This window comes from Diabrotica undecimpunctata, chromosome 8, assembly GCF_040954645.1.
Source record: "Diabrotica undecimpunctata isolate CICGRU chromosome 8, icDiaUnde3, whole genome shotgun sequence".
Lineage (NCBI taxonomy): Eukaryota > Metazoa > Arthropoda > Insecta > Coleoptera > Chrysomelidae > Diabrotica > Diabrotica undecimpunctata.
This window is the reverse complement of record NC_092810.1, coordinates 27,554,188-27,576,256: the sequence shown is the minus strand read 5'-3', so window position 1 is coordinate 27,576,256 and position 22,069 is coordinate 27,554,188. Positions and strand designations below refer to the sequence as shown.

General features: G+C 34.0%; 1 protein-coding gene across 1 annotated transcript in view; it reads right to left on the bottom strand.

Moving 5' to 3' along the window:
- LOC140447333 (para-nitrobenzyl esterase-like) overlaps positions 1–18,385 on the bottom strand; it is a 44,975-nt gene extending 26,590 nt beyond the window's left edge. The window contains exons 1-3 of the mRNA XM_072539934.1: positions 18,244–18,385; positions 11,684–11,851; positions 7,764–7,904 (exon numbers count right to left, since the gene is read on the bottom strand). Coding sequence (XP_072396035.1) covers positions 7,764–7,904; positions 11,684–11,851; positions 18,244–18,297 — 363 coding nt within the window. The 5' untranslated portion in view covers positions 18,298–18,385. The remainder of the gene's footprint in view (positions 1–7,763; positions 7,905–11,683; positions 11,852–18,243) is intronic.
- Positions 18,386–22,069: the final 3,684 nt, after the last annotated feature.

Genomic DNA, 22,069 nt, shown 5'->3' with positions numbered 1-22,069 from the left:
ATATTTTTTAGGAGCCTCTCCAAAATTCGCATTCCAGTTTGACAGTTATTTTGACAGTTATTTTGACAGTTCCCTTTGACAGTTCCCTGTCATCCAACGCATCATCGGATTCTTAGTTCATAAATTTTTTTTTTTGTTTTTCCAAAAATTACTTGACGTTAAAATACTTTCTTTCAAAGGACCTTGAATTCTTTTTTAACTTTTATAAAGGAGAAAACTCAATAACCAATAATCCTTACTTATTACTTTCTAATCTATTATAACTGCAAATTTCAAATAGTTGTGTACTAAATCTAACTGCTTATGTCCAAACCGTATTGTCTTTTTTATTGGAGAAAACTGTCCAAATCACTTATTCACTTATTCGGAAACCACTCATGTACAACTAAACTATTTCTATATACAGGGTGTTCTCGAATTTTTTAATGGTCTTTCTAATTTTAATTTTATCTACAAATTTGGGGATCTTATTAACTCCCCGCCTGGTGAAAAGATGAAAATTTTCCGCATATGCAACAAATTTTCTCGCGTCAACACTTAATTTCAAACTAATGAGATTACCCAAATTCCTTAAATCAAAAATTTTATTTCTACTTAAAAAAAAAACCTTTTCGTTTTCTATTCATGATATTTGTATACATCGTGAATATTGAAAATTCCTCTGATTCTTTCAGAATCCATATGTCTCAGGACATAACTATTTACACCGTTTTCATTTTTTACGATATATGGACCCTCAAACACCGGCATTAGCTTAGCACAAACATTGTTGGTGATGTTGGATACTCTCAGAGCTCTCACCAGCACCTTTTCGCCAACCTGAAAAGTGACAGGCCTTCTTTTTCTGTTGCGGTCCTGTCTTTGAACGTATTTCTCATTACTTCTTTGCAGTCTTCTCCGCACCAATTCCAAAACTTGTTGATATTCTCGGATGTTTGTATCTTCCCACGGCCTCTCTGGCATTATTCCTTTCATAACATATTCCGGGGTTTCTTTTGTCACCGTGCTCGGGATCGTATTTAAATATTTTTCTATTTCTGTTATTTTTCTGTCCCATCGATTATGTTGTCCATCTGTAGCAATACGAAGAAATTTTGTTACCTCTTGGATAAATCTTTCCGACGGATTGCTCTGAGGGTGACGAATGCTGACAAAATTTGTCTCTATTCCTCTTTCCCTCAGCTGTCCTTTTAAACGATCGTTTCCAAAATACGTCGCGTTGTCCAATACAATCCTCCTTGGCGTTCCTACGGAATCTATGAAATCGTCAATTTTTCTCAATATTTCGACTCCTTTTGTCGTGCGACAACTATACAATTTCACATATTTTGAAAATACATCTACCATTACCAGGATGTGTTTATTTCGTTGATTTGTTATGATTAAATCACTCAACATATCGATTGCTACGATGTCCAATTTGTTTCGGGATACGATGTTTTTGGCGACATTTTCATTTTTGTAATTCTTACTTTTATATCTTTGACATTTACTGCACTTTTGGGTCATCTTCTTAGCTATACAATAATCTTGTCGACAAATATAATTTTCACGGAAAACTAACCATACTTTCCGGGCTCCAATATGTCCGTTATTTACATGTAGGTTTTCCATCAGTTTCTCGGCCAGTGTTGGTGTCACCAAATATAATTCTTTTCCTTCAATTCTTTTAAAGAAAATATCGTCTTTTCTTTCTGCTCTTCTTTTATCCTTTTCCTCCAAACCTTCTTGATTCCTTCTTATTTCATTAAGCGAGAAAATACCGTCTTCTTGTGCCAATCGGTTTAAACCTACATGCAATTCAATCGTATCCTTTTTTCCTGTTTCTTCATCCCGGGTTAAAGCATCGGCTATGATATTGTCCTTTCCTCTGATGTACTTGAATTCAAAATCGTACTCTTGTAGTAACAAAATTCCTCGATGTATTCTGTTATTTACTAATCGATTCTTCATGATGTGGACTAAAGCGGCATGATCCGTCTCGATTGTAAATTTCGCTCCCAATAGGTAGAATCGTAGCTTCTTAACACAAAATAGTACACTCGCGAATTCGAGTTCAGTAACGCTATATTTTCTTTCATGCGTTTTCGTTACTCGAGAAATAAAACATATCGGAACTTCCTGTTCATTCTGTATTTGTGATAAAACCCCAGCAAATTTTTGAATTGAAGCATCGGTTCTCAGAATAAATGGTTGGTGGTAAATAGGATGATACACCTTGATTTCTTTTGAGAACTCTTCTTTTAATCTTAAGAAAGCTTTTTCTTGTTCTTCCTTCCAATTCCATCTAACTCCTTTTTTTAGTAATTTTATTAGCGGTATTTGTTTCTCGCTTATATCTGGGATTAGTTTTTTAAAGTAATTCACCATTCCGAGAAAACCTCTCAAAGTTTTCAAATTTTTCGGTCTCGGATAATCATTTATTAAATTTACTCGGTCTTCCGCTAAAGTAATTCCGCTCGTGTCCAGTTTAAACCCCAAATACACTACTTCCTTTTGAAAGAATTGGCATTTTTCTATGTTTAGTTTCAAACCAGCCTGATCCAATTCTTCCAGCACCAATTTAATGTGTTTCAAATGACTTTGCGTATCCGGAGAAAAAATCAATAAATCGTCTATATAGTGGACAATAAAATCTTCATGACGGTTGAGAATGGTGTGCAGAGCTCTCACCAGTGCTGCGCATGCACTTTGCAATCCAAAAGGAACTACCTTGAAACGATATACTATCCCATCAATTGAAAAAGCTGTATAATTTCGGCATTTTTCTGCTAATGGAATCAACCAAAAACTATGTTTTAAATCAATTTTGGAAAAAATATGTGACCCAGTTATTCTTCCAAAAATAGCCTCAATATTTAATGGTGATTCATATTGGGATACTGTATGCTGGTTGATGTTTCTCGCATCTAAACATAGCCTTAAATCTCCACTGCTTTTCTTCACTATCACTATTGGATTGACATAGGGTGAATCACATCTCTCTATAATCTGATCTTCCAACATTTTCTCGATTTCTCTTTTCACGTCTTGCCGATATTTATACGGGATGGGGTATGTTTTTGAACGAAAACTTTCCAAATTTTTCACCTCAAATGTATGCTCGTAATTTCTGGCCACTCTATTTTCTTCGTTTATTAAATTTTCGTAGTTTTTTAACATCAAACGCATCTCCTTTTCTTGTCCTTCTCCGCAAATTAGTTCTCCTTCGTTCTCCTTATCTTGTTTACATATATTTACCGCGTATTCGGTGTCCTCGTTTGCATACACTTCTTCTTCAAATACAGTTGTTTCTAACTTATCATCTTGCTTTTCGTTTATGCTCCCTGGATTCCATATATCCCATGTATGACTGTCTTCTTTTAACTTTCTTTCCTTTTTTTCCTTTCTCTTTTCTTTTTCTTCTTCTAAACTTCTCTCTTTTGCGGAAATCCATTCTTTAATTTCTTCTATCCTTTCCTTTTCTGGGCTCGTCTCATATGAGGAATGCCATTCTTTAAATTCTTCTATCTTTTCCTTTTCTTCTTCTTCTGGACTCGTCTCTTTTGAGGAATTCCAGGCATTAACTTCTTTTATACTTCTCTGCTTGTATCTTCTCATGTTTCTTTGTCCTTGTTTCGTTGCCAAATTCATTTCTACTATTCTTTTTTCATCCGCTTCATCTATATTCCTTGTTTCATTGTCCTTGTCCTTATCTAATTTTTCTTCCAATTCTATCAGTTCATTCTCGATGTTCATGGTTTTCTTATTAAAATCCAACACTATATGCTTTTCCGATAATTCGTCTACTCCTACTATCATATCATGCGACATATTTGGCATTATCACACATTGTAGTGAAAAAAATTTCTTTCCCAATCGTATCCTAATTCGTATCCCTTCATTTATCGTTGCTAACGTTCGTTTATTCGCGCCCACTAAATTTACCCTAGGTATTTTATAAATTAAATTTGTCAAATTAACTTCTTCTATCAACTTTCTATTTACCAGCGAAATTTCAGAACCCGAATCTATCAAAATTTTTATGGGTGTCTCATTTATAAATCCGTTTATATATTTTAAATTTGATCCATTTTCTTTGTCCTTATGTACTGCGAGTTTTATAAATTCCTTTGGGTGACAAAAAATTCCGGTGTTTTTCTTTGTTTTTAGTGAGCGCCTTCGCGAAAATCCTCCTGTTGTCTTTCTGTACTTCTTCTGTCCTCGCATTGTCTCTCTTCCTCGTATTCTTCTATTTGTGTGTTATTTACCTCTCTTCTCACTCCTCCTGGCCTTTCGGATTCGTATCTGTTGTCCCTATATCCTTGTTCATTTGTCCTCCTGTAATTGTTATTTTCTTTATAGTCTGTGTATGTATTTCTATTGTGGTTTTCTCTGTATCTGTCTCGGTTTCCTTGCTGGTTCCTGGATTCGTATCTCTCTCTCCTGTTTTCTCTATTTTCGTATTCTCTTCTCGGAATAAATTCTCTTTTAGGTCGGTCTTGACGATAATTTTGTCTCCTATCTCTGTTTTCCTGCATTTCTTGTGGTCTTCTAGTTTTTCTGTCTCGTAAATGTGATTCTCTTATTTGTAAAAATTGACAGAGACTATCAATGTCTTTGTAATTTTGCAAAGTAATGTGGTCTTCTAATGTTTCCTCAAACTGTCTGGCAATCAATTCTACCAATTGTTTCGATGAATAATTGTACTCTAAATGTTTGGCGTTGTTGTAGATTTGTAAAGCATATACTTTTTCTGATACTCCCAACTTTTCGTTATATTTCCCGTTCTGCAGTTCTTTGTTGATCTCCAATTGCTGTATTTTTCCCCAGAAATAGTTCAAAAATCTTTTCTCAAAGTTTTCCCAATTGGTAAATTCCTCTTCTTTACTGTCAAACCATAAACTCGCCTCATCTTTAAGATGGTTCCTTATCGTTTCTTTGGCTGTTTCGAAGTTACCGATGTACCGCACTTTCTTCTTTAAATTATTTATGAAAATTACTGGGTGTAATTTTTTTACGTCCCCGCCAAACCTTATTTTCACATCATCTGTACTATGGATAAGCATTTCCCTTCTTTCTCCAAAATTTTGTTGCGTCTTGATTTCCGCAATTTGTCTTTCGTTCTGCTTAACTTTTTCTTCTATTTCTCGCTTGTCTTCTTGTAACGCATTTTTAAATTTGATTTCCAATTTCTCTAGCTCCTTTTTATGATCGTTCTTTATCTCCTTCATTGTATTTTGAATTTTTGTTTCTTGTTCTTTCATTTGATCTTTAATTCTCATTTCTTGCTGTCCCATTTCGTTCTTCATCATTGTCAAACATCCTTTTATTTCCTTTTCATATTTTTCTATGCGTTCCTCCATTTTTTTGTTGTTCTCCTCTATGGCTTGTTTTGTTTCCTGTTGATTTTTATTTATTGTTTGTTTTGTTTCTTCCATTGTTTGTTTCATTTGTTGTTGTGATTCCTCTATTTTCTTTGAGGTTTCTTGTTGATTTCTATCCATTTTTTGTGATTGTATTTGCATCAGTTGTAATATTTTCTCTAATCCTGATAATTCCTGACTCTCTCTCTCCATAATTGTTGTTTCGAAAATGTCTTCTTGTTCTAAATGTTCTTCTTGTTTTTTGTTTTCTTTACTTTTGCTTCTCGTTGCAGCCATTTGTTTATCTCTTGAAATATTGTCCCCGCCAAATGCCAACTTTAAATTTCCTCGATTTGTTGCAAATACGGCAAATCCTCCGTTCACCCAAATATAAAATTGTTGTGATTTGCTTATAATTGTAAATCTACTTATATAGTCTGAAAAGTAATAAGTTTATCTTTATCAAACAAATCAAAATCAAAAAATATCTCAGGGCTGAAAATAATTATTATATATAATTTTTTTATTAAAACGTGGCTTCAAAGTATCTTCTGCTAGTTCCATTTAAGAAAGATAAACAAAAAAAAAAAAGAAATACTAGACAATCAATTCTGATATTATAACAATTGTCCTTTATTTTAAAATATATCAAATTAATTGAAAATTCCGTTGAGGATAAATCTTACACCATACACTATAAATAGAATAATAAAAAAAATATAATCAATTATCCATCAAATCACACATCCCTTAATAATCAATAAGGTTTAACTACACATATTTCTAAATCAACTATCTCTTAATATAAAAATTTTAATTATTAATTTAATTAATATAAGAATTATTGGTTCCTTTGCTTGGATTTTACCACAATCTCCAAACTCCAAGATAAACAAACTGCTTCCTCTCAGACACAACGAAAATATATCTGTGTGTACTTACACAGTAATGCCTCTATTTCTACTGGCATTCGTCTCTGCTTACCACAATGGCTGCTTAATTTTCCACACAAAACACTAAACACTACTTCTTATAAATTCTCAATTACAATATCTTTTCTACAATATCAGAAAACCACTAAAAATTAATATTTTTTAGGAGCCTCTCCAAAATTCGCATTCCAGTTTGACAGTTATTTTGACAGTTATTTTGACAGTTCCCTTTGACAGTTCCCTGTCATCCAACGCATCATCGGATTCTTAGTTCATAAATTTTTTTTTTGTTTTTCCAAAAATTACTTGACGTTAAAATACTTTCTTTCAAAGGACCTTGAATTCTTTTTTAACTTTTATAAAGGAGAAAACTCAATAACCAATAATCCTTACTTATTACTTTCTAATCTATTATAACTGCAAATTTCAAATAGTTGTGTACTAAATCTAACTGCTTATGTCCAAACCGTATTGTCTTTTTTATTGGAGAAAACTGTCCAAATCACTTATTCACTTATTCGGAAACCACTCATGTACAACTAAACTATTTCTATATACAGGGTGTTCTCGAATTTTTTAATGGTCTTTCTAATTTTAATTTTATCTACAAATTTGGGGATCTTATTAATATATATATATATATATATATATATATATATATATATATATATATATATATATATATATATATATATAGAAAAGAAATTTAATCTTTGCAGATAAGTTAAATAGTAAACTCTTAATATTGGGGAAATCTGCAAGAAAGACTCTAATGAGTATCAATTGTTTTGCCTAACGTTTTCGCCAAAGAGAATTAATTTGGCTTCTTTAGGGCTGAAACAGAAAAAATTATAATTAGCTACCATATATTATCTATTAAAAACATTATTGATCTTACCGTAACTTAGAATTGTAGAGTTAGAATGTTAAAAAACTTTGCTGGTAACATAGTGGTGTTTTTTGTTACTATGTGCAAAAAAAGGTTTTTTTTAACGTTGGAAATGTATGGTAGCTTTGAACTTAAAACGCAAAGGTTTACCCAAGGTTAATCGAAAAACCCAATGTAACTATATTTAAATGGATGTAATTCTTTGAATTGTCGGCAATACCTAAATTTTGATTGTAAGAAAGTTTAAATGTGAGATTCTGTTTTAACCAGAACGCATGTGCTGACAATTCAAGTAGTTCTTTTGAATCTTTATGTCGTTAAGGTTCATTTGTAAAACCGAATGAAATTAAATCCCAGTGTAGGGAAATATTATTTTAGATTTTCTTTTTTAATTATATTATATTGTTCATGTATAATTATAATAATATCTTATTGATATGTATCTAAGAAAAGCAAGGGAATATTATCTTTTTTAGTTAATGAAAATTAATTATTAAAGTAGGTTAGTTGTTAATGGATATATCAGTCAAGTTAGTTATCCATGTGTGTGTATGTGTGTGTGTGAGAAAAAATAAAAATTATTCTAAATTAACTTACTAATGGCTTATATACATTTAAAACGAGGCAATCTTCTTCTCCAATTATTGTAAAATCCGTTTGGCTTAGTGTCTGTGGACACAATTTACCGTTAGTGGTTGCATTAAATACTCCCTCCCACGGTTTTTTTACTATAGGCGGCTAAAAAAGTCAAAATATTATTATAATTTTGTTCCTAGAAAAGTTTTGAAAGTTTTTTATTTTATATGTTGTACATACGTCATTGGGTTATATTTTAGGTGCTTGTATAAACGTAACCAAACTACTGCGTTGTCATATATTCGGTTCGGTAATTACGTAAAATGCGCATCAGAAATATTTTCTTTCCACACAAAAATTCTTCATTCTTAGCAAATTTAATCTCTATGTAATATATAACCCAAGGTTAATAAGGATCATTAATCAAATGTTCATGGGAATCGGAGACCAGGATCCGGCATAGGAGGTATATGACACGAAGACCACAGGGCCTCCCGGGTCGTCAACCAGCAAAATCCCTGTGAAGTACTAAATACCACTCCTAAAAAAAAAATAGAAAAACACCCAAGAGAGTATTAAAAATTGGTACATGGAATGTTAGGAGTATGTATGATCCAGGCAAAATGCATAATATAATACAAGAAATGCAAAGATTAAATGTCGACATTCTAGGCATTAGTGAAGCAAGGTGGCCAAATTCTGGCAGTTTTTCGACAACAAATGGCATGGTATATTACTCCGGAAACAGTAGTACCCAACACAGACACGGCGTAGCAGTTTTAGTATCTAAGTCTATGATGCAGTCGGTCACTAATTTTACTCCAGTATCAGATCGGCTCTTATTTCTTCAATTACAAACAAACACAAGTAAACTAAATATCATACAGATCTATGCACCTACTGCAGATAAATCCGAGGACGAAATTGAACAATTCTACGAATAAATCAATCAAGTATTAAAATCGACGAAACCACGAGACATTACCATAATTCTAGGTGATTTTAACTCAAAAATTGGTAAAGGAAAAAGTGGAAAACATGTAGGAGAATACGGACTCGGTAAAAGAAATGAACGAGGTGACAGACTACTTCAATTCTGCCAGGAGAATAACATGATTGCATCTAATACATTCTTCAACTTACCAAAGAGAAGACTTTATACGTGGAAATCACCCCAGGACAATGGCGAAAGAATAAGCCGAAACCAGATTGATTTTTTACTGATAAACGAACGATACAGAAACTCCTTAAAATCCGTTAAAGCTTACCCAGGCGCAGATGTCTTTTTAGACCATAACCCTCTAATAGCGCAAATGAGTATTAAACTCAAAAGATTGGAGCAGAAAAGAAGAGCAAATCAGATAGACGTCAGTCATTTATGTAACCTGGAGGTAAAGGAGAAACTGCAAAAATGTATTAATAATAATTTCAAAATACTTCATGAAAAAGAAACATCTCAGCCAACGAACAACATAGATAAAAAATGGCAAAACGTAAAAATGGCGATAACAGGTCCTGTGAAGAAAATTCTGACTAAAGAAAAACCAAAAATAAAGCAAAGGTGGATCACTGATAAGATCCTTCTTCTCATGGACAATCAGAGAATAATGAAAGGAAAAAACGAACAAAGGTATAAACAAATACAGAAAGAAATCAAAATAGAAATCAGAATAGCAAAAGAAGATTTTTATAAAAGAAAATGTGAAGAAATAGAGCAATTGAAGGCAAAACATGATATTTTTAATGTACATAAAAAAGTGAAAGAACTTGCAGGTACACAAAAACGTAAGCAGCCAAATACTCTGTATAATGTCAACGGAAACATAATAACAGAACTAGAAGAACAGTCGAAGACATGGAAAAACTATATTGAAGAACTCTTTGCAGATCATAGACAACATTCTGAGCTAACTAACATACAAGGAGACGAAGGTCCAGAAATAACGGAAGAAGAAGTAATGTACGCACTAAAAAGAATGAAAAATGGTAAAGTCTCAGGTCCAGATGAAATACCAACGGAAATCCTTAAACTAGTAGAAAAAGACTCGATTCACATTTTAGTTAAACTTTTCAATAGCATTTATACATCAGGAAAAATACCACAAGAATGGCTTTTATCCACCTTTGTTACTATACCAAAAAAGATAAATGCCAAAAAATGCAGTGATTACCGTACAATCAGTCTGATGAGCCATGTACTGAAAATATTTCTGAAAATTATACACTCTAGAGTACACAGAAAACCGGAAATGGACATCAATAATACCCAGTTTGGATTCCGAAATGGACTTGGAACAAGAGAGGCGTTGTTTGCACTGAACGTTATGTCTTGACATAAATCAAGATGTATTCATGTGTTTCATAGATTACAACAAGGCCTTTGATGACTCCTGACAGAAAAGAATTTAGATAAACGAGACATCCGACTAATAGCAAATATGTACTACAATCAGAAAGCAGTAGTGAGAGTAGAGAATAATACCACTGAAGAAATTGAAATAAAGCGAGGTGTGAGACAAGGGTGTATACTGTCACCAACCCTATTTAATCTCTATTCCGAAGACGTAATGAATAGAACACTCTCTGATCAATCCGTAGGTATTAAAATAAATGGTGTCAGATTAAACAATCTGAGATTTGCCGACGACACCGTTCTGGTCGCAGAAACACTTGAAGAGCTACAGACATTGGTGAATAAGATAGCAGACTGCAGCGAAAAATATGGACTATCTTTGAACATAAAGAAAACTAAATTTATGGTAATATCGAAATCAACATGTCCAAAATTTATATTTACACAATGAAATTATCGATCGAGTTAGCAAATACAAATATTTAGGCACTTTTATAAATGAAGACAACGATAGCTCAGCAGAAATCAAAATAAGAATAGAAAAAGCCAGATCCATATTCACTAAAATGAAGACATTGTTCTGCGGAAGAGATTTGAGCCTTGAAACGAAACTTCGCCTGATGAGATGTTACGTACTTTCTGTGCTATTCTACGGAATGGAGTCATGGACGTTGAAAAAGATTGATACCAAAAAATTAGAGGCATTTGAACTGTGGATGTATCGCAGAATCCTGAGAATATCATGGACCGAGAGAGTCACAAATGTCGAGATTTTGAGAAGAATGAATAAAGAAAAGGAAGTCATATTTACGATCAAAAAACGAAAACTACAATACTTGGGACACATTACAAGAGGCGAAAGATATGAACTGCTTCGAATAAATATGCAAGGGAAAATAGCAGGAAAAAGGTCCATAGGAAGAAGACGAAACTCCTGGCTAAAGAATCTATGGGAATGGTATAGCTGTAGCAGCAACGAATTGTTTCGGTCAGCAGTTTCGAAAATACGTATAGCCCTGATGATCGCCAACCTTCGGAACGAAGATGGCACTTGAAGAAGAAGAATCAAATGTTATTTATAAAATCAATTGTACTGTAATTCAACATATATTGGAAAACCACACCAATACCTGCAGAGAAAGGTTGTTGCACACAAACATAGTGTACAAATCAACACATTAAACACAACAGCACTAGCCAAAGAGCCATTCTCTAGAAAATAGCCATTCCTTTGATTTTGAACATGTACAAATTTTAGAAAAAGAACAAAATTACAACAAAGTTGCATATTGGAGATGATTCATATAAAACAATCCAAATTGTATCAATAATAAGACTGACATCAAAGATCTTTCCAATATGTATCATAATTTAATAAATTGACTTGTTTTTAAATGCACCATGGCAGATATTTTAAGATACGATCCTGAACCACTCGTGTTTTAAGATACCTGCCAGATGTCATCTGTCAACGTCAGATACCAATTTTTCAATCTATGTTAAATTTCTTAAGTGTGTAAACATGAAATATAATTGTTCTGTCTATATTATCTTCACCACATATAATTTTTATTATCTGTTATTTTACCTGAAATCTGTTCTGTCCACTCGGAGGTTCTGCGTATGGAATATTTTCAAAAGCGTAGAAATCATTTCCTTCAAAACTCTGAAGGACATATCCCCGCATTTTACTTCCCGTGGGTAATGTTACTATTAAATCATTATCATCAGCAAATTCAGCAGCCAATGAAGTAGTCTAAAGATAAAAAATAAATTTTGTTAAACATACCATGCGGTCTACATGTATGGAATAAACTCATTTTTAGCATTTTTATGTACTATGTGAAAAAAACCTGAAACAGGTTGATTTTTATTTTTAAACTGACAATTTATGGTATGAAAATATTATACCCCTCCAGCACCCCCTTTGAATTATAAGCACCGCATCGAAAATTTTAAATAACAAAGGGGGTCGTATGGCACCTTGTTAGAATGTGATTTTAGTCCTCTATTCAACAACATAAAGTTTTTTTTAATTTGATGTAATCATAACTGAGAAAATTGATTTTTACGATGTAAAATTTTGATAATGTCATTGATAATGTTCAAAATGACCACGATTCACTTTTTGAAAATAACCGAGACGATATTGGAATTCTCGAACAACTTTTTGTACGACCTCGGGGGTTATATTGTTAATTTATTCCGTTACAGGATGGACATAGACAATCCGTTCTTAAATTCAAACAAAGTGAGCAGATCTCCGCCGAGAAGTTCAACTTCAGAAAAACACATCGCTAATCTGCAAATAACTACCATGCAACAACCATCGAGCAACAGAACAATGTCTAGCGAACAACAAAGGAATGAAAATTGCTGAACCAATATAGTACTCCAAGAGACAGAGTCAACTGAGAATCAACATGAACAACCAGGTAACTCTTTTCTTTCTAATCATGCTTCTTCTTCTTCTTATCTACCGTCACAAATATACATCGCAAATCCACAAAATAGCCAAGAAAACCAAGATCAAGAATGGAAAACTGTTCAAGCCCACAAACGAGCAAGAAATGACAGCCCTGGAGGTGATAAACAACTAAAACAAACAATAATGAGCGATTACTGGCTCAAAGCACCCACACCAACGTCTAATAGATTTGCTAGTTTAGATGAAGTACCTGATGAGACCAACCAAACCAGAACTGATGCAGTTAAAGAAAGTATTCAACCCCCACCCATATTTGTTTCAGATGTAGGTGATATACAACCTCTTCGACAATTGTTAGAAACAATATCCCCTCTGGGATATTCCATCAAATGTCTCTATAACAACCAAGTAAAGATCCAGCCCTCAACTTCTGAATATTACCGAAACATAACCAAAGCACTAAATGAGAAAAATACACATTATTACACCTATCAAACAAAGGAAGAAAGAACATTCCGAGTTGTGCTTCGTAATATGCATCAGACAGCAGATAAAGACGCTTTAGTACATGAGCTAGGATTAATGGGACACCAAGTAACCAACATAGCTAATATATATAAGAATGGATCAAAAATAGCGCTTCCGCTCTTTTATATAGAATTAAAAACTAAGCCAAATAATAAAGACATATATGATGTGAGAGCACTCCAGAACATGATTGTGTCCTTCGAACCACCATATCCCAAACGTCAGGTTCCCCAATGTACCAAATGTCAACGCTACGGTCACACACAAAAATTCTGCCATATGCCTCCAAGATGCGTAAAGTGTGCAAGTAATCATCTTACTTTACACTGTCCACGAAAAGAACGCAGCAATAACGTAAAATGTGTACTTTGTATGGGAAACCATCCGGCCAACTATAAGGGCTGCAGCGTATACAAACAAATACAAAAAGAAAAATTCCCCCAACTCAGAAAGAATCAAGAGACCCACAGAACAGACACCCATGAAACCAATAGTCAAAGAGTAACCCCTGGTGTTTCTTACGCCCAAAAAACTTCAGGAAATAGTCAAGCGGATGAAATCACAAATCAACAAACTAATGTCGGCTCAAACCATTCAACGAAAATTGCCAACCTTGAAAACCTGATGACAAAACTAGTAGAGAGAATGGACACTATGCTTAATCTTCTTATGACTATGATTTCCAAAATGCACTAATGCAACACAGACTTAAAATAGCCGTCTGGAACTCAAATGGCCTAACGAACCACATCCAAGAAATAAAAATTTTCATCGACGAGAAGAAAATTGATGTTATGCTTGTATCAGAAGCTCATCTAACAGACAAAAACTATATCAAAATTCCAAAATACATTGTCCACTACACAAAACATCCAAATGACAAGGCACACGGTGGCACAGCTATTATTATCAAATCTAATATAAAACACCATGAGTTAAATAAGCTCAGTGAAAAGTACCTGCAATCAACTAGCATTGTCATCGAAGACTGGCTAGGCAACCTTAACTTATCTGCGGTCTACTGTCCTCCTGGTCAACCAATCAACGAAAACAACTTTAGCGCCTATTTCAGTTCTCTTGGACACAAATTCATAGCAGGAGGAGACTTTAACTGTAAACATCATCACTGGGGCTTTAGGGTAATTACAACAAGGGGTAGACAACTGCTGAAGTCAATAACAGGAAACAACCTACAACACATATCTACAGGAGAACCAACTTATTGGCCTACAGATCCAAATAAAACACCAGATCTCTTAGACTTCTGTGTGATTAAAGGTATCTCTCTTAACTATTTAGCAATAGAATCATGCTGGGACCTCTCTTCAGATCATTCTCCCATTCTAATTGACCTAGACTCCAAAATCATACTCAGAAATAAGCCTCCAGTCCTAACCAATAATCAAACAAATTGGAAAATATTCCGATGCGCACTAGCAGAACAAATACTAACGAACTTGCCACTTAAAACAGAATTACAAATTGAAAATGCGGTACAACAACTTACTACCTCCATACAAAAGGCAGGTTGGATTTCTACTCCCGAACAAACAACATGGAAGGAAAGCATAAACTGTTTGCAAAGTGCAAAAAACCTGATCGATGAGAAAAGAAAACTTAGGAAAAAGTGGCAAAACACACACGCTCCTATTGACAAACAAAATTTAAACAGAATTACCAGAAGACTTAAAAATCTATTAAAAGAAGAGAAAAACAGGGGGATCCAAACTTACTTAGAAAATTTGACTCCGTCCAAAGACACCAATTATTCTCTATGGAAGGCGACGAGAAAGGTAAAAGGTCCACAAGACGCCATACCTCCTCTAAAAAATGTCAAAGGTAAATGGGCAAGAACAGACACAGAAAAATCTGAGACATTCGCTGAACACCTTTCTACAGTATTTACTCCATTTAACAGAGTAGTGCCATTAGAACAAGAAGAACCATTTAATTCTTTTCTTGAGGCTCCATATCAAATGGATCTACCTATCACCAAGTTTAATATTAAAGAAGTAAAACAGATAATAAAGAATGAGATACAACCCAATAAGGCTCCGGGATTTGACCTCATAACGGGTAAGATCCTCCAGGAACTAACCAATGACTGTTACAGAATAATCACTATGATCTTCAATGCTATGCTTAGTCTGCATTACTTCCCTCTGCAATGGAAAGTGGCACAGATTATACTCATTCAAAAACCTGGTAAAGATCCAAAAGATGTCAACTCATACCGACCGATTAGTCTACTCCCAGTCATCTCTAAGGTTTTCGAAAAACTTCTACTACGAAAAATCAAACCAATATTGGACGAAAAGTGTCTCATACCTGACCATCAATTCGGTTTTCGTAACCAACATGGTACAATAGAACAAGTTCACAGACTATACACAACAATAAGAAGTAGTCTCGAGAACAAGCAATATTGTACTGCAGCCTTTTTAGACGCGTCTCAAGCTTTTGACAAGGTGTGGCATACAGGACTTCTGTACAAATTAAAGAAAAATTTACCTTACCCTTACTTTAAACTGCTTCAATCATACCTTACAGAAAGGAGATATCTGGTAAAATATAGTGAAGCCTATACAAAACTCTACCCCATCCTATCTGGTGTACCTCAGGGTAGTGTGCTCGGACCGATTCTGTACCTGATATATACGGCTGACTTGCCAATAAGCAATAACCTAACGCTTGCAACATTCGCAGATGATACTGCTTTCTTGGCCTCTCATAGCAACCCAATAATAGCATCAGAGAGATTGCAACTACATCTGAACAAAACAAATGAATGGCTTAAACTCTGGAGAATTAGAGTAAACCCCTCAAAATCTACACAAATTACATTCACTCTAAGAAGAGGTACATGTCCACAAGTTAACCTCGATGGACATCCTTTGCCCCAAAAGCATGACGTAAAGTACTTAGGTATTCACCTTGACAAACGTCTAACTTGGACCAAACATATATGGACGAAAAGGCTTCAATTGGGAATTTTATACAGAAAACTTTACTGGATGTTGGGAAAAAACTCTCACCTATCGATTGACAACAAGCTGCTGATATACAATACAATAATAAAACCCATTTGGACATATGGTTCACAGCTCTGGGGTTCAGCTAGCAAATCTAATATTATGATAATACAAAGATTCCAATCCAAAACTCTGAGAACAATCGCTAATGCACCTTGGTATATCCAGAATGATGCAATACATAGAGATCTTCAGGTACTAACAGTCTCTGAAGAGTGCAAAAAAACTTCTGAACAATATCAAAACAGGTTGCGGGTGCATCCTAATACCCTGGCACACAATCTTCTCAACAACCAACAAGCGAAGAGATTGAAGCGACATGACCCCTTGGACCTACCTCACCTATCCTGACAGAGCCTACAGCAGTGGGAGTTACGCCTTCAACAGCACCCAGCCATTGTGATCAGTGCCGCTTTTAGTGCTCGCGTATCAGTGCATGTGCGCATCCTACCGGTAAAAAGCCAATTTGTGTCTTGATGATTTGGTCACTGGACCTTACATCTCTCTGTCATGTAAAGACAAAAAATTTTACTTATTGTTTTCACTGCAAAACAGATTGTAAAAATCTTAAATGTTAATAAAAAAAAATTCCGTTATGCTAACTTTTAAATCAGCAATACTGTTTGGTCTATTAAAATATACTTTGGATTTGAAATAACTTCATAAGAAGTATTCGAGAGGAGTCAAATTGGGGAATCTAGCCGGCCATTCGATCGTTCCACGTCTTCCAATCCACCTGTTGGGAAAAAACCTCGTTTAAATAATTTCTAAATATACTTGCAAATTGCGGAGAACCCCCGTCTTGTTGGTAGTAAATAGATCGATCTATCTCATTTGAATGATTAATAACAGGAAAAAATCTTCGTAATGTAGACACTAAAAAGTTAATCAGAAAATCTAGATAAACCTCACCATCAACTGTGCCCTCAAAAAAATAAGGACCAATAATTTTATTGTTGTGAGCCTCACAGACCCAGTGAGGATTTTCTCTGCTCCAATATCTACAGTTGGTTTGTTAACCGTTCCGGTTAAACGAAACGTCGCTTCATCAGAAAAAACATTTTTTTCTTTAGGAACTGCACATCTGCGTTCATTCTGTTCAGCATCTTTTCACAGAAGTCTTGCCTTTTATCAGGATCATCCTCATTTAACTCCTGAACCAACTGAACTTTGTAAAGGTGGTATTTTTCTTTATGCAAATCTCTCAAAATAGATGATTTACTTACATCGTTGACGGCGGCAAGTTCTCGAGTTGTTTATGCGGATTTTCCTTAATCTCTTGAAGTACATCTAACTTTTTTTCATCAGTAAATTTAACATTTCTACCAGGTTTTTCAATTTGTTACAATTCAATAGTTTATCTCTTAACAATTTGTGGGTTTTCACTTTGTCTGCTAAATCAATTTTATGCATATTAATAAACACAGACAGGTAATATTGGCATAATTACTTTAACCTTTTTTGATCTTTATCTTTATAAGACAGCACCCTAATATGGGCTTTTTATAATTTCAGCATTTAATTTACTTTTTACCGGTTGACCCGAAGATGCTTTGCAAAGTGTAGCAGGCGAAACCGGTCGTTTTGGTAGTAAAATTAAATTGATTGTAAGTAAGTATTATTTTATTTCTTTTACCTAAATCCACATGTATACTAGAGAAGCCAAAAGTCGACATGGAAAATTCAGAATTCAAAATCATGGATATAAAAGTACGTAGAGAACCCGAAGTAGACAGCGACCATTACATGGTAGTAACTAAGATATGAGAGGAAATAATAAAAAAGAAAAGGCCTAATACAAAAAAAAAGTACAAGCGTTTTTGATTAAGAAGAATTTAAAAATGATTTGCAACAAGGGGAAATTCCATCTAATGACCTCCAAGATCATCAAAGTCTCGGATATCAGGTGACACCTACAAAAAAACCTTATGCTTCTCAGTCTCACAGCTCCTCGCCCCGCTAGCCAGTGGCCAAAAGAAAGGAATGAGGAACATTCCATTAAAATGAAAATCTATTGGTAGAGGAGGAAAACTCGGTCATTATAAAGATGAAACAATCTTTATGCAAAGCACCATCGAGGTCCTTAGTAGGCCCAAATCGAAGAAAAAAGGCTTGACTGAAATATAAATGTATATACACACAAAAACAATTCATACTTACCCCTGTATTGGCAAAATATACAAGAGAAAAAACTAATAATTTTAGGTGCTTCATTGTTGAATTTGAAACTGAATAGACATAAATTGTATGGGGCAAATCCGCTTTATATCTATTTTTATAGTTCTATCAAAGTAAATTTAAATATAGATAAGTAAATAAGGTGGTATTTATGTAAGTTTTAATACATTAAATTATATTACATGTTACATGTACATATTACATGATATTTAATCAATAATATATACAAATAAATCTGTTAACAGCAATACTGTAGATTGTAGAATTAACCTAAATATTAGGTGATGTATTTTTTATTCAGAGAAAACACTTCAACTTTACTAATCAAATATTTATAAACTATAGATCAGTCGATAGGTATGAAGATTGATCTTGAGATATGATTGATCTTCATATCTTAGAAGAAAGGAATGTGGTGATGGAATCCCTGACAACAATAATTTATAATTTAACGTTGGCGCATTCTACAAATAAAAGCCTCCGAAAAACTTTTAAAACGCTTTGGTTCTCCTGAAATATATGTAAAACCTGTAACACCAAAAAAGATTTTAGCGAATGAAAATTAATTCCAAGTTATGTAATAATGATGATGATGAAATGTAATAATCTATAGTTTCCGTCAAGATATAAGAAATTTTGCCCGACGCTGGTGGGATCACCCTACCGATTTAGTATTATAATTACAAACAACAGATCCTCCAGGAGCGGAGTTGGAATAATAAATATAAAATTAAATATACTACTACTACTACTATCGGTTCACAACGTTCTTCGACGCCTTCCGACTCCTAACCGCCATTCTTCTCTATTTAACCATAGGCCTGGAGGGATTTCTCTTTCCTCTAGTTTATTTTTCAATTCCTCTCTTCAGCTTCTTCTCGGCCTTCCTCTTTTTCTTCTTCCTTGTGGTGTCCACGTCAAAATCTGTTTCGGAATCCTGCCATCTGGCATTCTCTGTACATGGCCGTACCATATTAACTGTTTTGTTTTTATGTCATCAACTATTGTATGCTTGACTCCCATCAATTCTCGTATTCTCTCATTTGGTATCCGATCTCCTCTTGATTTGCCTGCTGCTCTTCTCCAGAAGTCCATTTCTGTTGCTAGTAATAGTTTCTCTGTTCTTTGTTTCATTGGCAAAACTTCACTGCCATATGTGATTACACTTTTAAGTATGGTGTTGTATATGAGTTGTTTGTTCGCTTTAGATATTGTTTGGTCCCACAGAATGCCATTCATCATGGATATGGCTTTCCTACCCTGTATGTTTCTGTGTTTTATAGCAGCATCGAGTGTTCCATTTTAAGTTATCTTCATATCCAGGTACTTGTATTCATCACAGTGCCTAATTTCTACCCCATCGTCTATTATAATGGACTGCTTTGTCCCTCCAATACACATGGTTTCAGTTTTCTTAATGTTGACTTCGAGACCCCATTTATTATATTCTTCTATTAGCTTCCGAGTCATATAACTCAAGTCGTTATGATCCTGAGCAATCAGTATTTGCTCATCAGCGAAACATAAAGTGTACAGTGTAGTCTCGTCATTGAGAGGGATTCCCATGCCATTACATTTTTTTTTCACAGCTTGAGTGCTTGTTCCAGATAAATTTTGAAAAGGGTAGACGATCCAGTTTTAATTTTTGCAGTCGTTTCATTATACAGACTTTTCACTACTTTTATAAGACCATGCTTATTGTTGGTTTGCTGTAGGGTTGACTGAGGGGTACACTGTCATATGCTTTTTGTAAGTCTATGTACACCAGGTGAACTTCTTTATTGACGGCTGTTTTTTTCTCAATAACTTGCGTAATAGCGTACAAGTGGTCTACTGTAGATCGCCAAGCTCTAAAACCAGCTTGCTCCTCTGCTTCCTAATCTATATAGTAATTTTCTATTTTGTTCTTAATAAGTTTCCCATACATCCTACTTATTGTGCTGTTTACCGCAATTCCTCTGTAATTGTCACACTGATCCTTGCTGCCCTGTTTGTGGATAGTTGATATGATAGATAATTTCCATTCTTTTGGTAATTCGGCCCCATTCAAGCAGTCTTAAAAGAGTTTTCTTAACTGTTCCTGGAGTTTGTTTCATTTTGTTTCATTCAAATTAAATATCATATCATATATTTAATACGTATTGATATCTATGTAGTTATAAGTATGTTGTTGTGTACAATGAAATAAGAAAAAATAACAAATTAAAGAAATTAAGGAAAATAATGTTAATAACAGTAAAAGATTAAAAGAGTGGTAGCAAAAATCAGAACTAAAAAAGATAACATAATAAAATTAAAAACAATAACATAAAAAAATAAAATTTGAAGTTTAGATGGAAAAAAATAATTACAAATTACAACTCTATGTCACTATGGCTGTCATCTTCAGTAGAATCGTCATCATCTAATGTTATAATTATTGGTTTAATATGTGAGGTTAATGTTCTGTAATGACCTTCCGTTTTTATAACACGTGAAACACAATTTTGCCATAGTCTTGGGGAAATCTTTTTTATTTCCTCTACAACATGCGGTACCGATTGGCTACTAAATTTGGGACAGCAGTTGTTTCGCTGTACTCCAGATTAATTTAATAGGGTTTAAAACACAGTAATAAGGAGGTAATCGCAATATAATATGACCATCACGTGTGGCTAATTCGTCTATAACAAACTGTTTCTCAAATACTTTTGTGTGAAGAACTTCCAACATTTCTTTTTTTTGTATATGTTTCTTCAAAGTACAAATCATTTTCATACAAAAAATCCGATATTTGTTTTTTCGTCGAGCCTACACTGATGATTTTTCTAATTTGTTCGCTGTGATACTTCGCTTTATCCATTACAATGTCACTTTTTAGAGGCAAATTTGGCAACACTTGATGGTAAAAAACTTTCTCCTCCATTTTTGGATCCAATGTTCAGAATAATTATTTGCTGTCCTCTATTAATTGGATAATTGGGTTCACACTTAATAGAGTCGTTTGTCCAATCTTTTTAAGCAGTATTGTGGGTATCGAATTATGTTTCATCCAGATAAAATATCGGTCTTCCTTCATCTCTAAATTTAGATATAGCATCCAAGTATTCGTTTCTCCAGTTAATAAGTCGAGGGGAATCCATTATTGATGATCGCTTATTAATTTTCTTGTATCGAAAACCAATGTGATTCAAAAACCTTGATAAAGTTGAAGGCGAATACGTAATAGAATAGTCTTTAACAAATTGGTTGTAGATCATACTAAGCGTTGAAACTAGGTTCTTTGAATACAAATTATAAACTGCTCTTCTAATTACCTCAGCGTCTTTTTCATTTACTGCTTTATATGTAGAAAAGTCACTCCGCCTTTTACGAGGTTGAATTCTATCTGTAACAATTTTCCTCACTGCTGTATATGGCATCCTTGTCAATCGAGATGTTGCCTTGATGAGAAATTTACAGTCTTCTGGATTTGGATTATCTTCTTTTACTGTTTGATAAACATTCCTAATAATTTCTTTAGCATTATTAGATAAATGTAAACGTGTTTTACACTTAGCACTAGCTTCACCGATTCCTGACAGTTTACTTGAATAGTCGTGACCTAACCACCGATGTAAATGCAAAAAAATAACTGCCTGAATGTGCAAATGTCAAACTTAAATATGTTTGCCTCCTTTAATAATGTTTCATAAATATGGTTTCTAGATAAATAAATGATACCTAATTTTACCTAAATACCTATTAGCACGAGAATTATAATGTGTAAAGCCATAGAATAATAATAGGTATACTTTATCTCTAACTAATATACTTGCTAATGATTTTT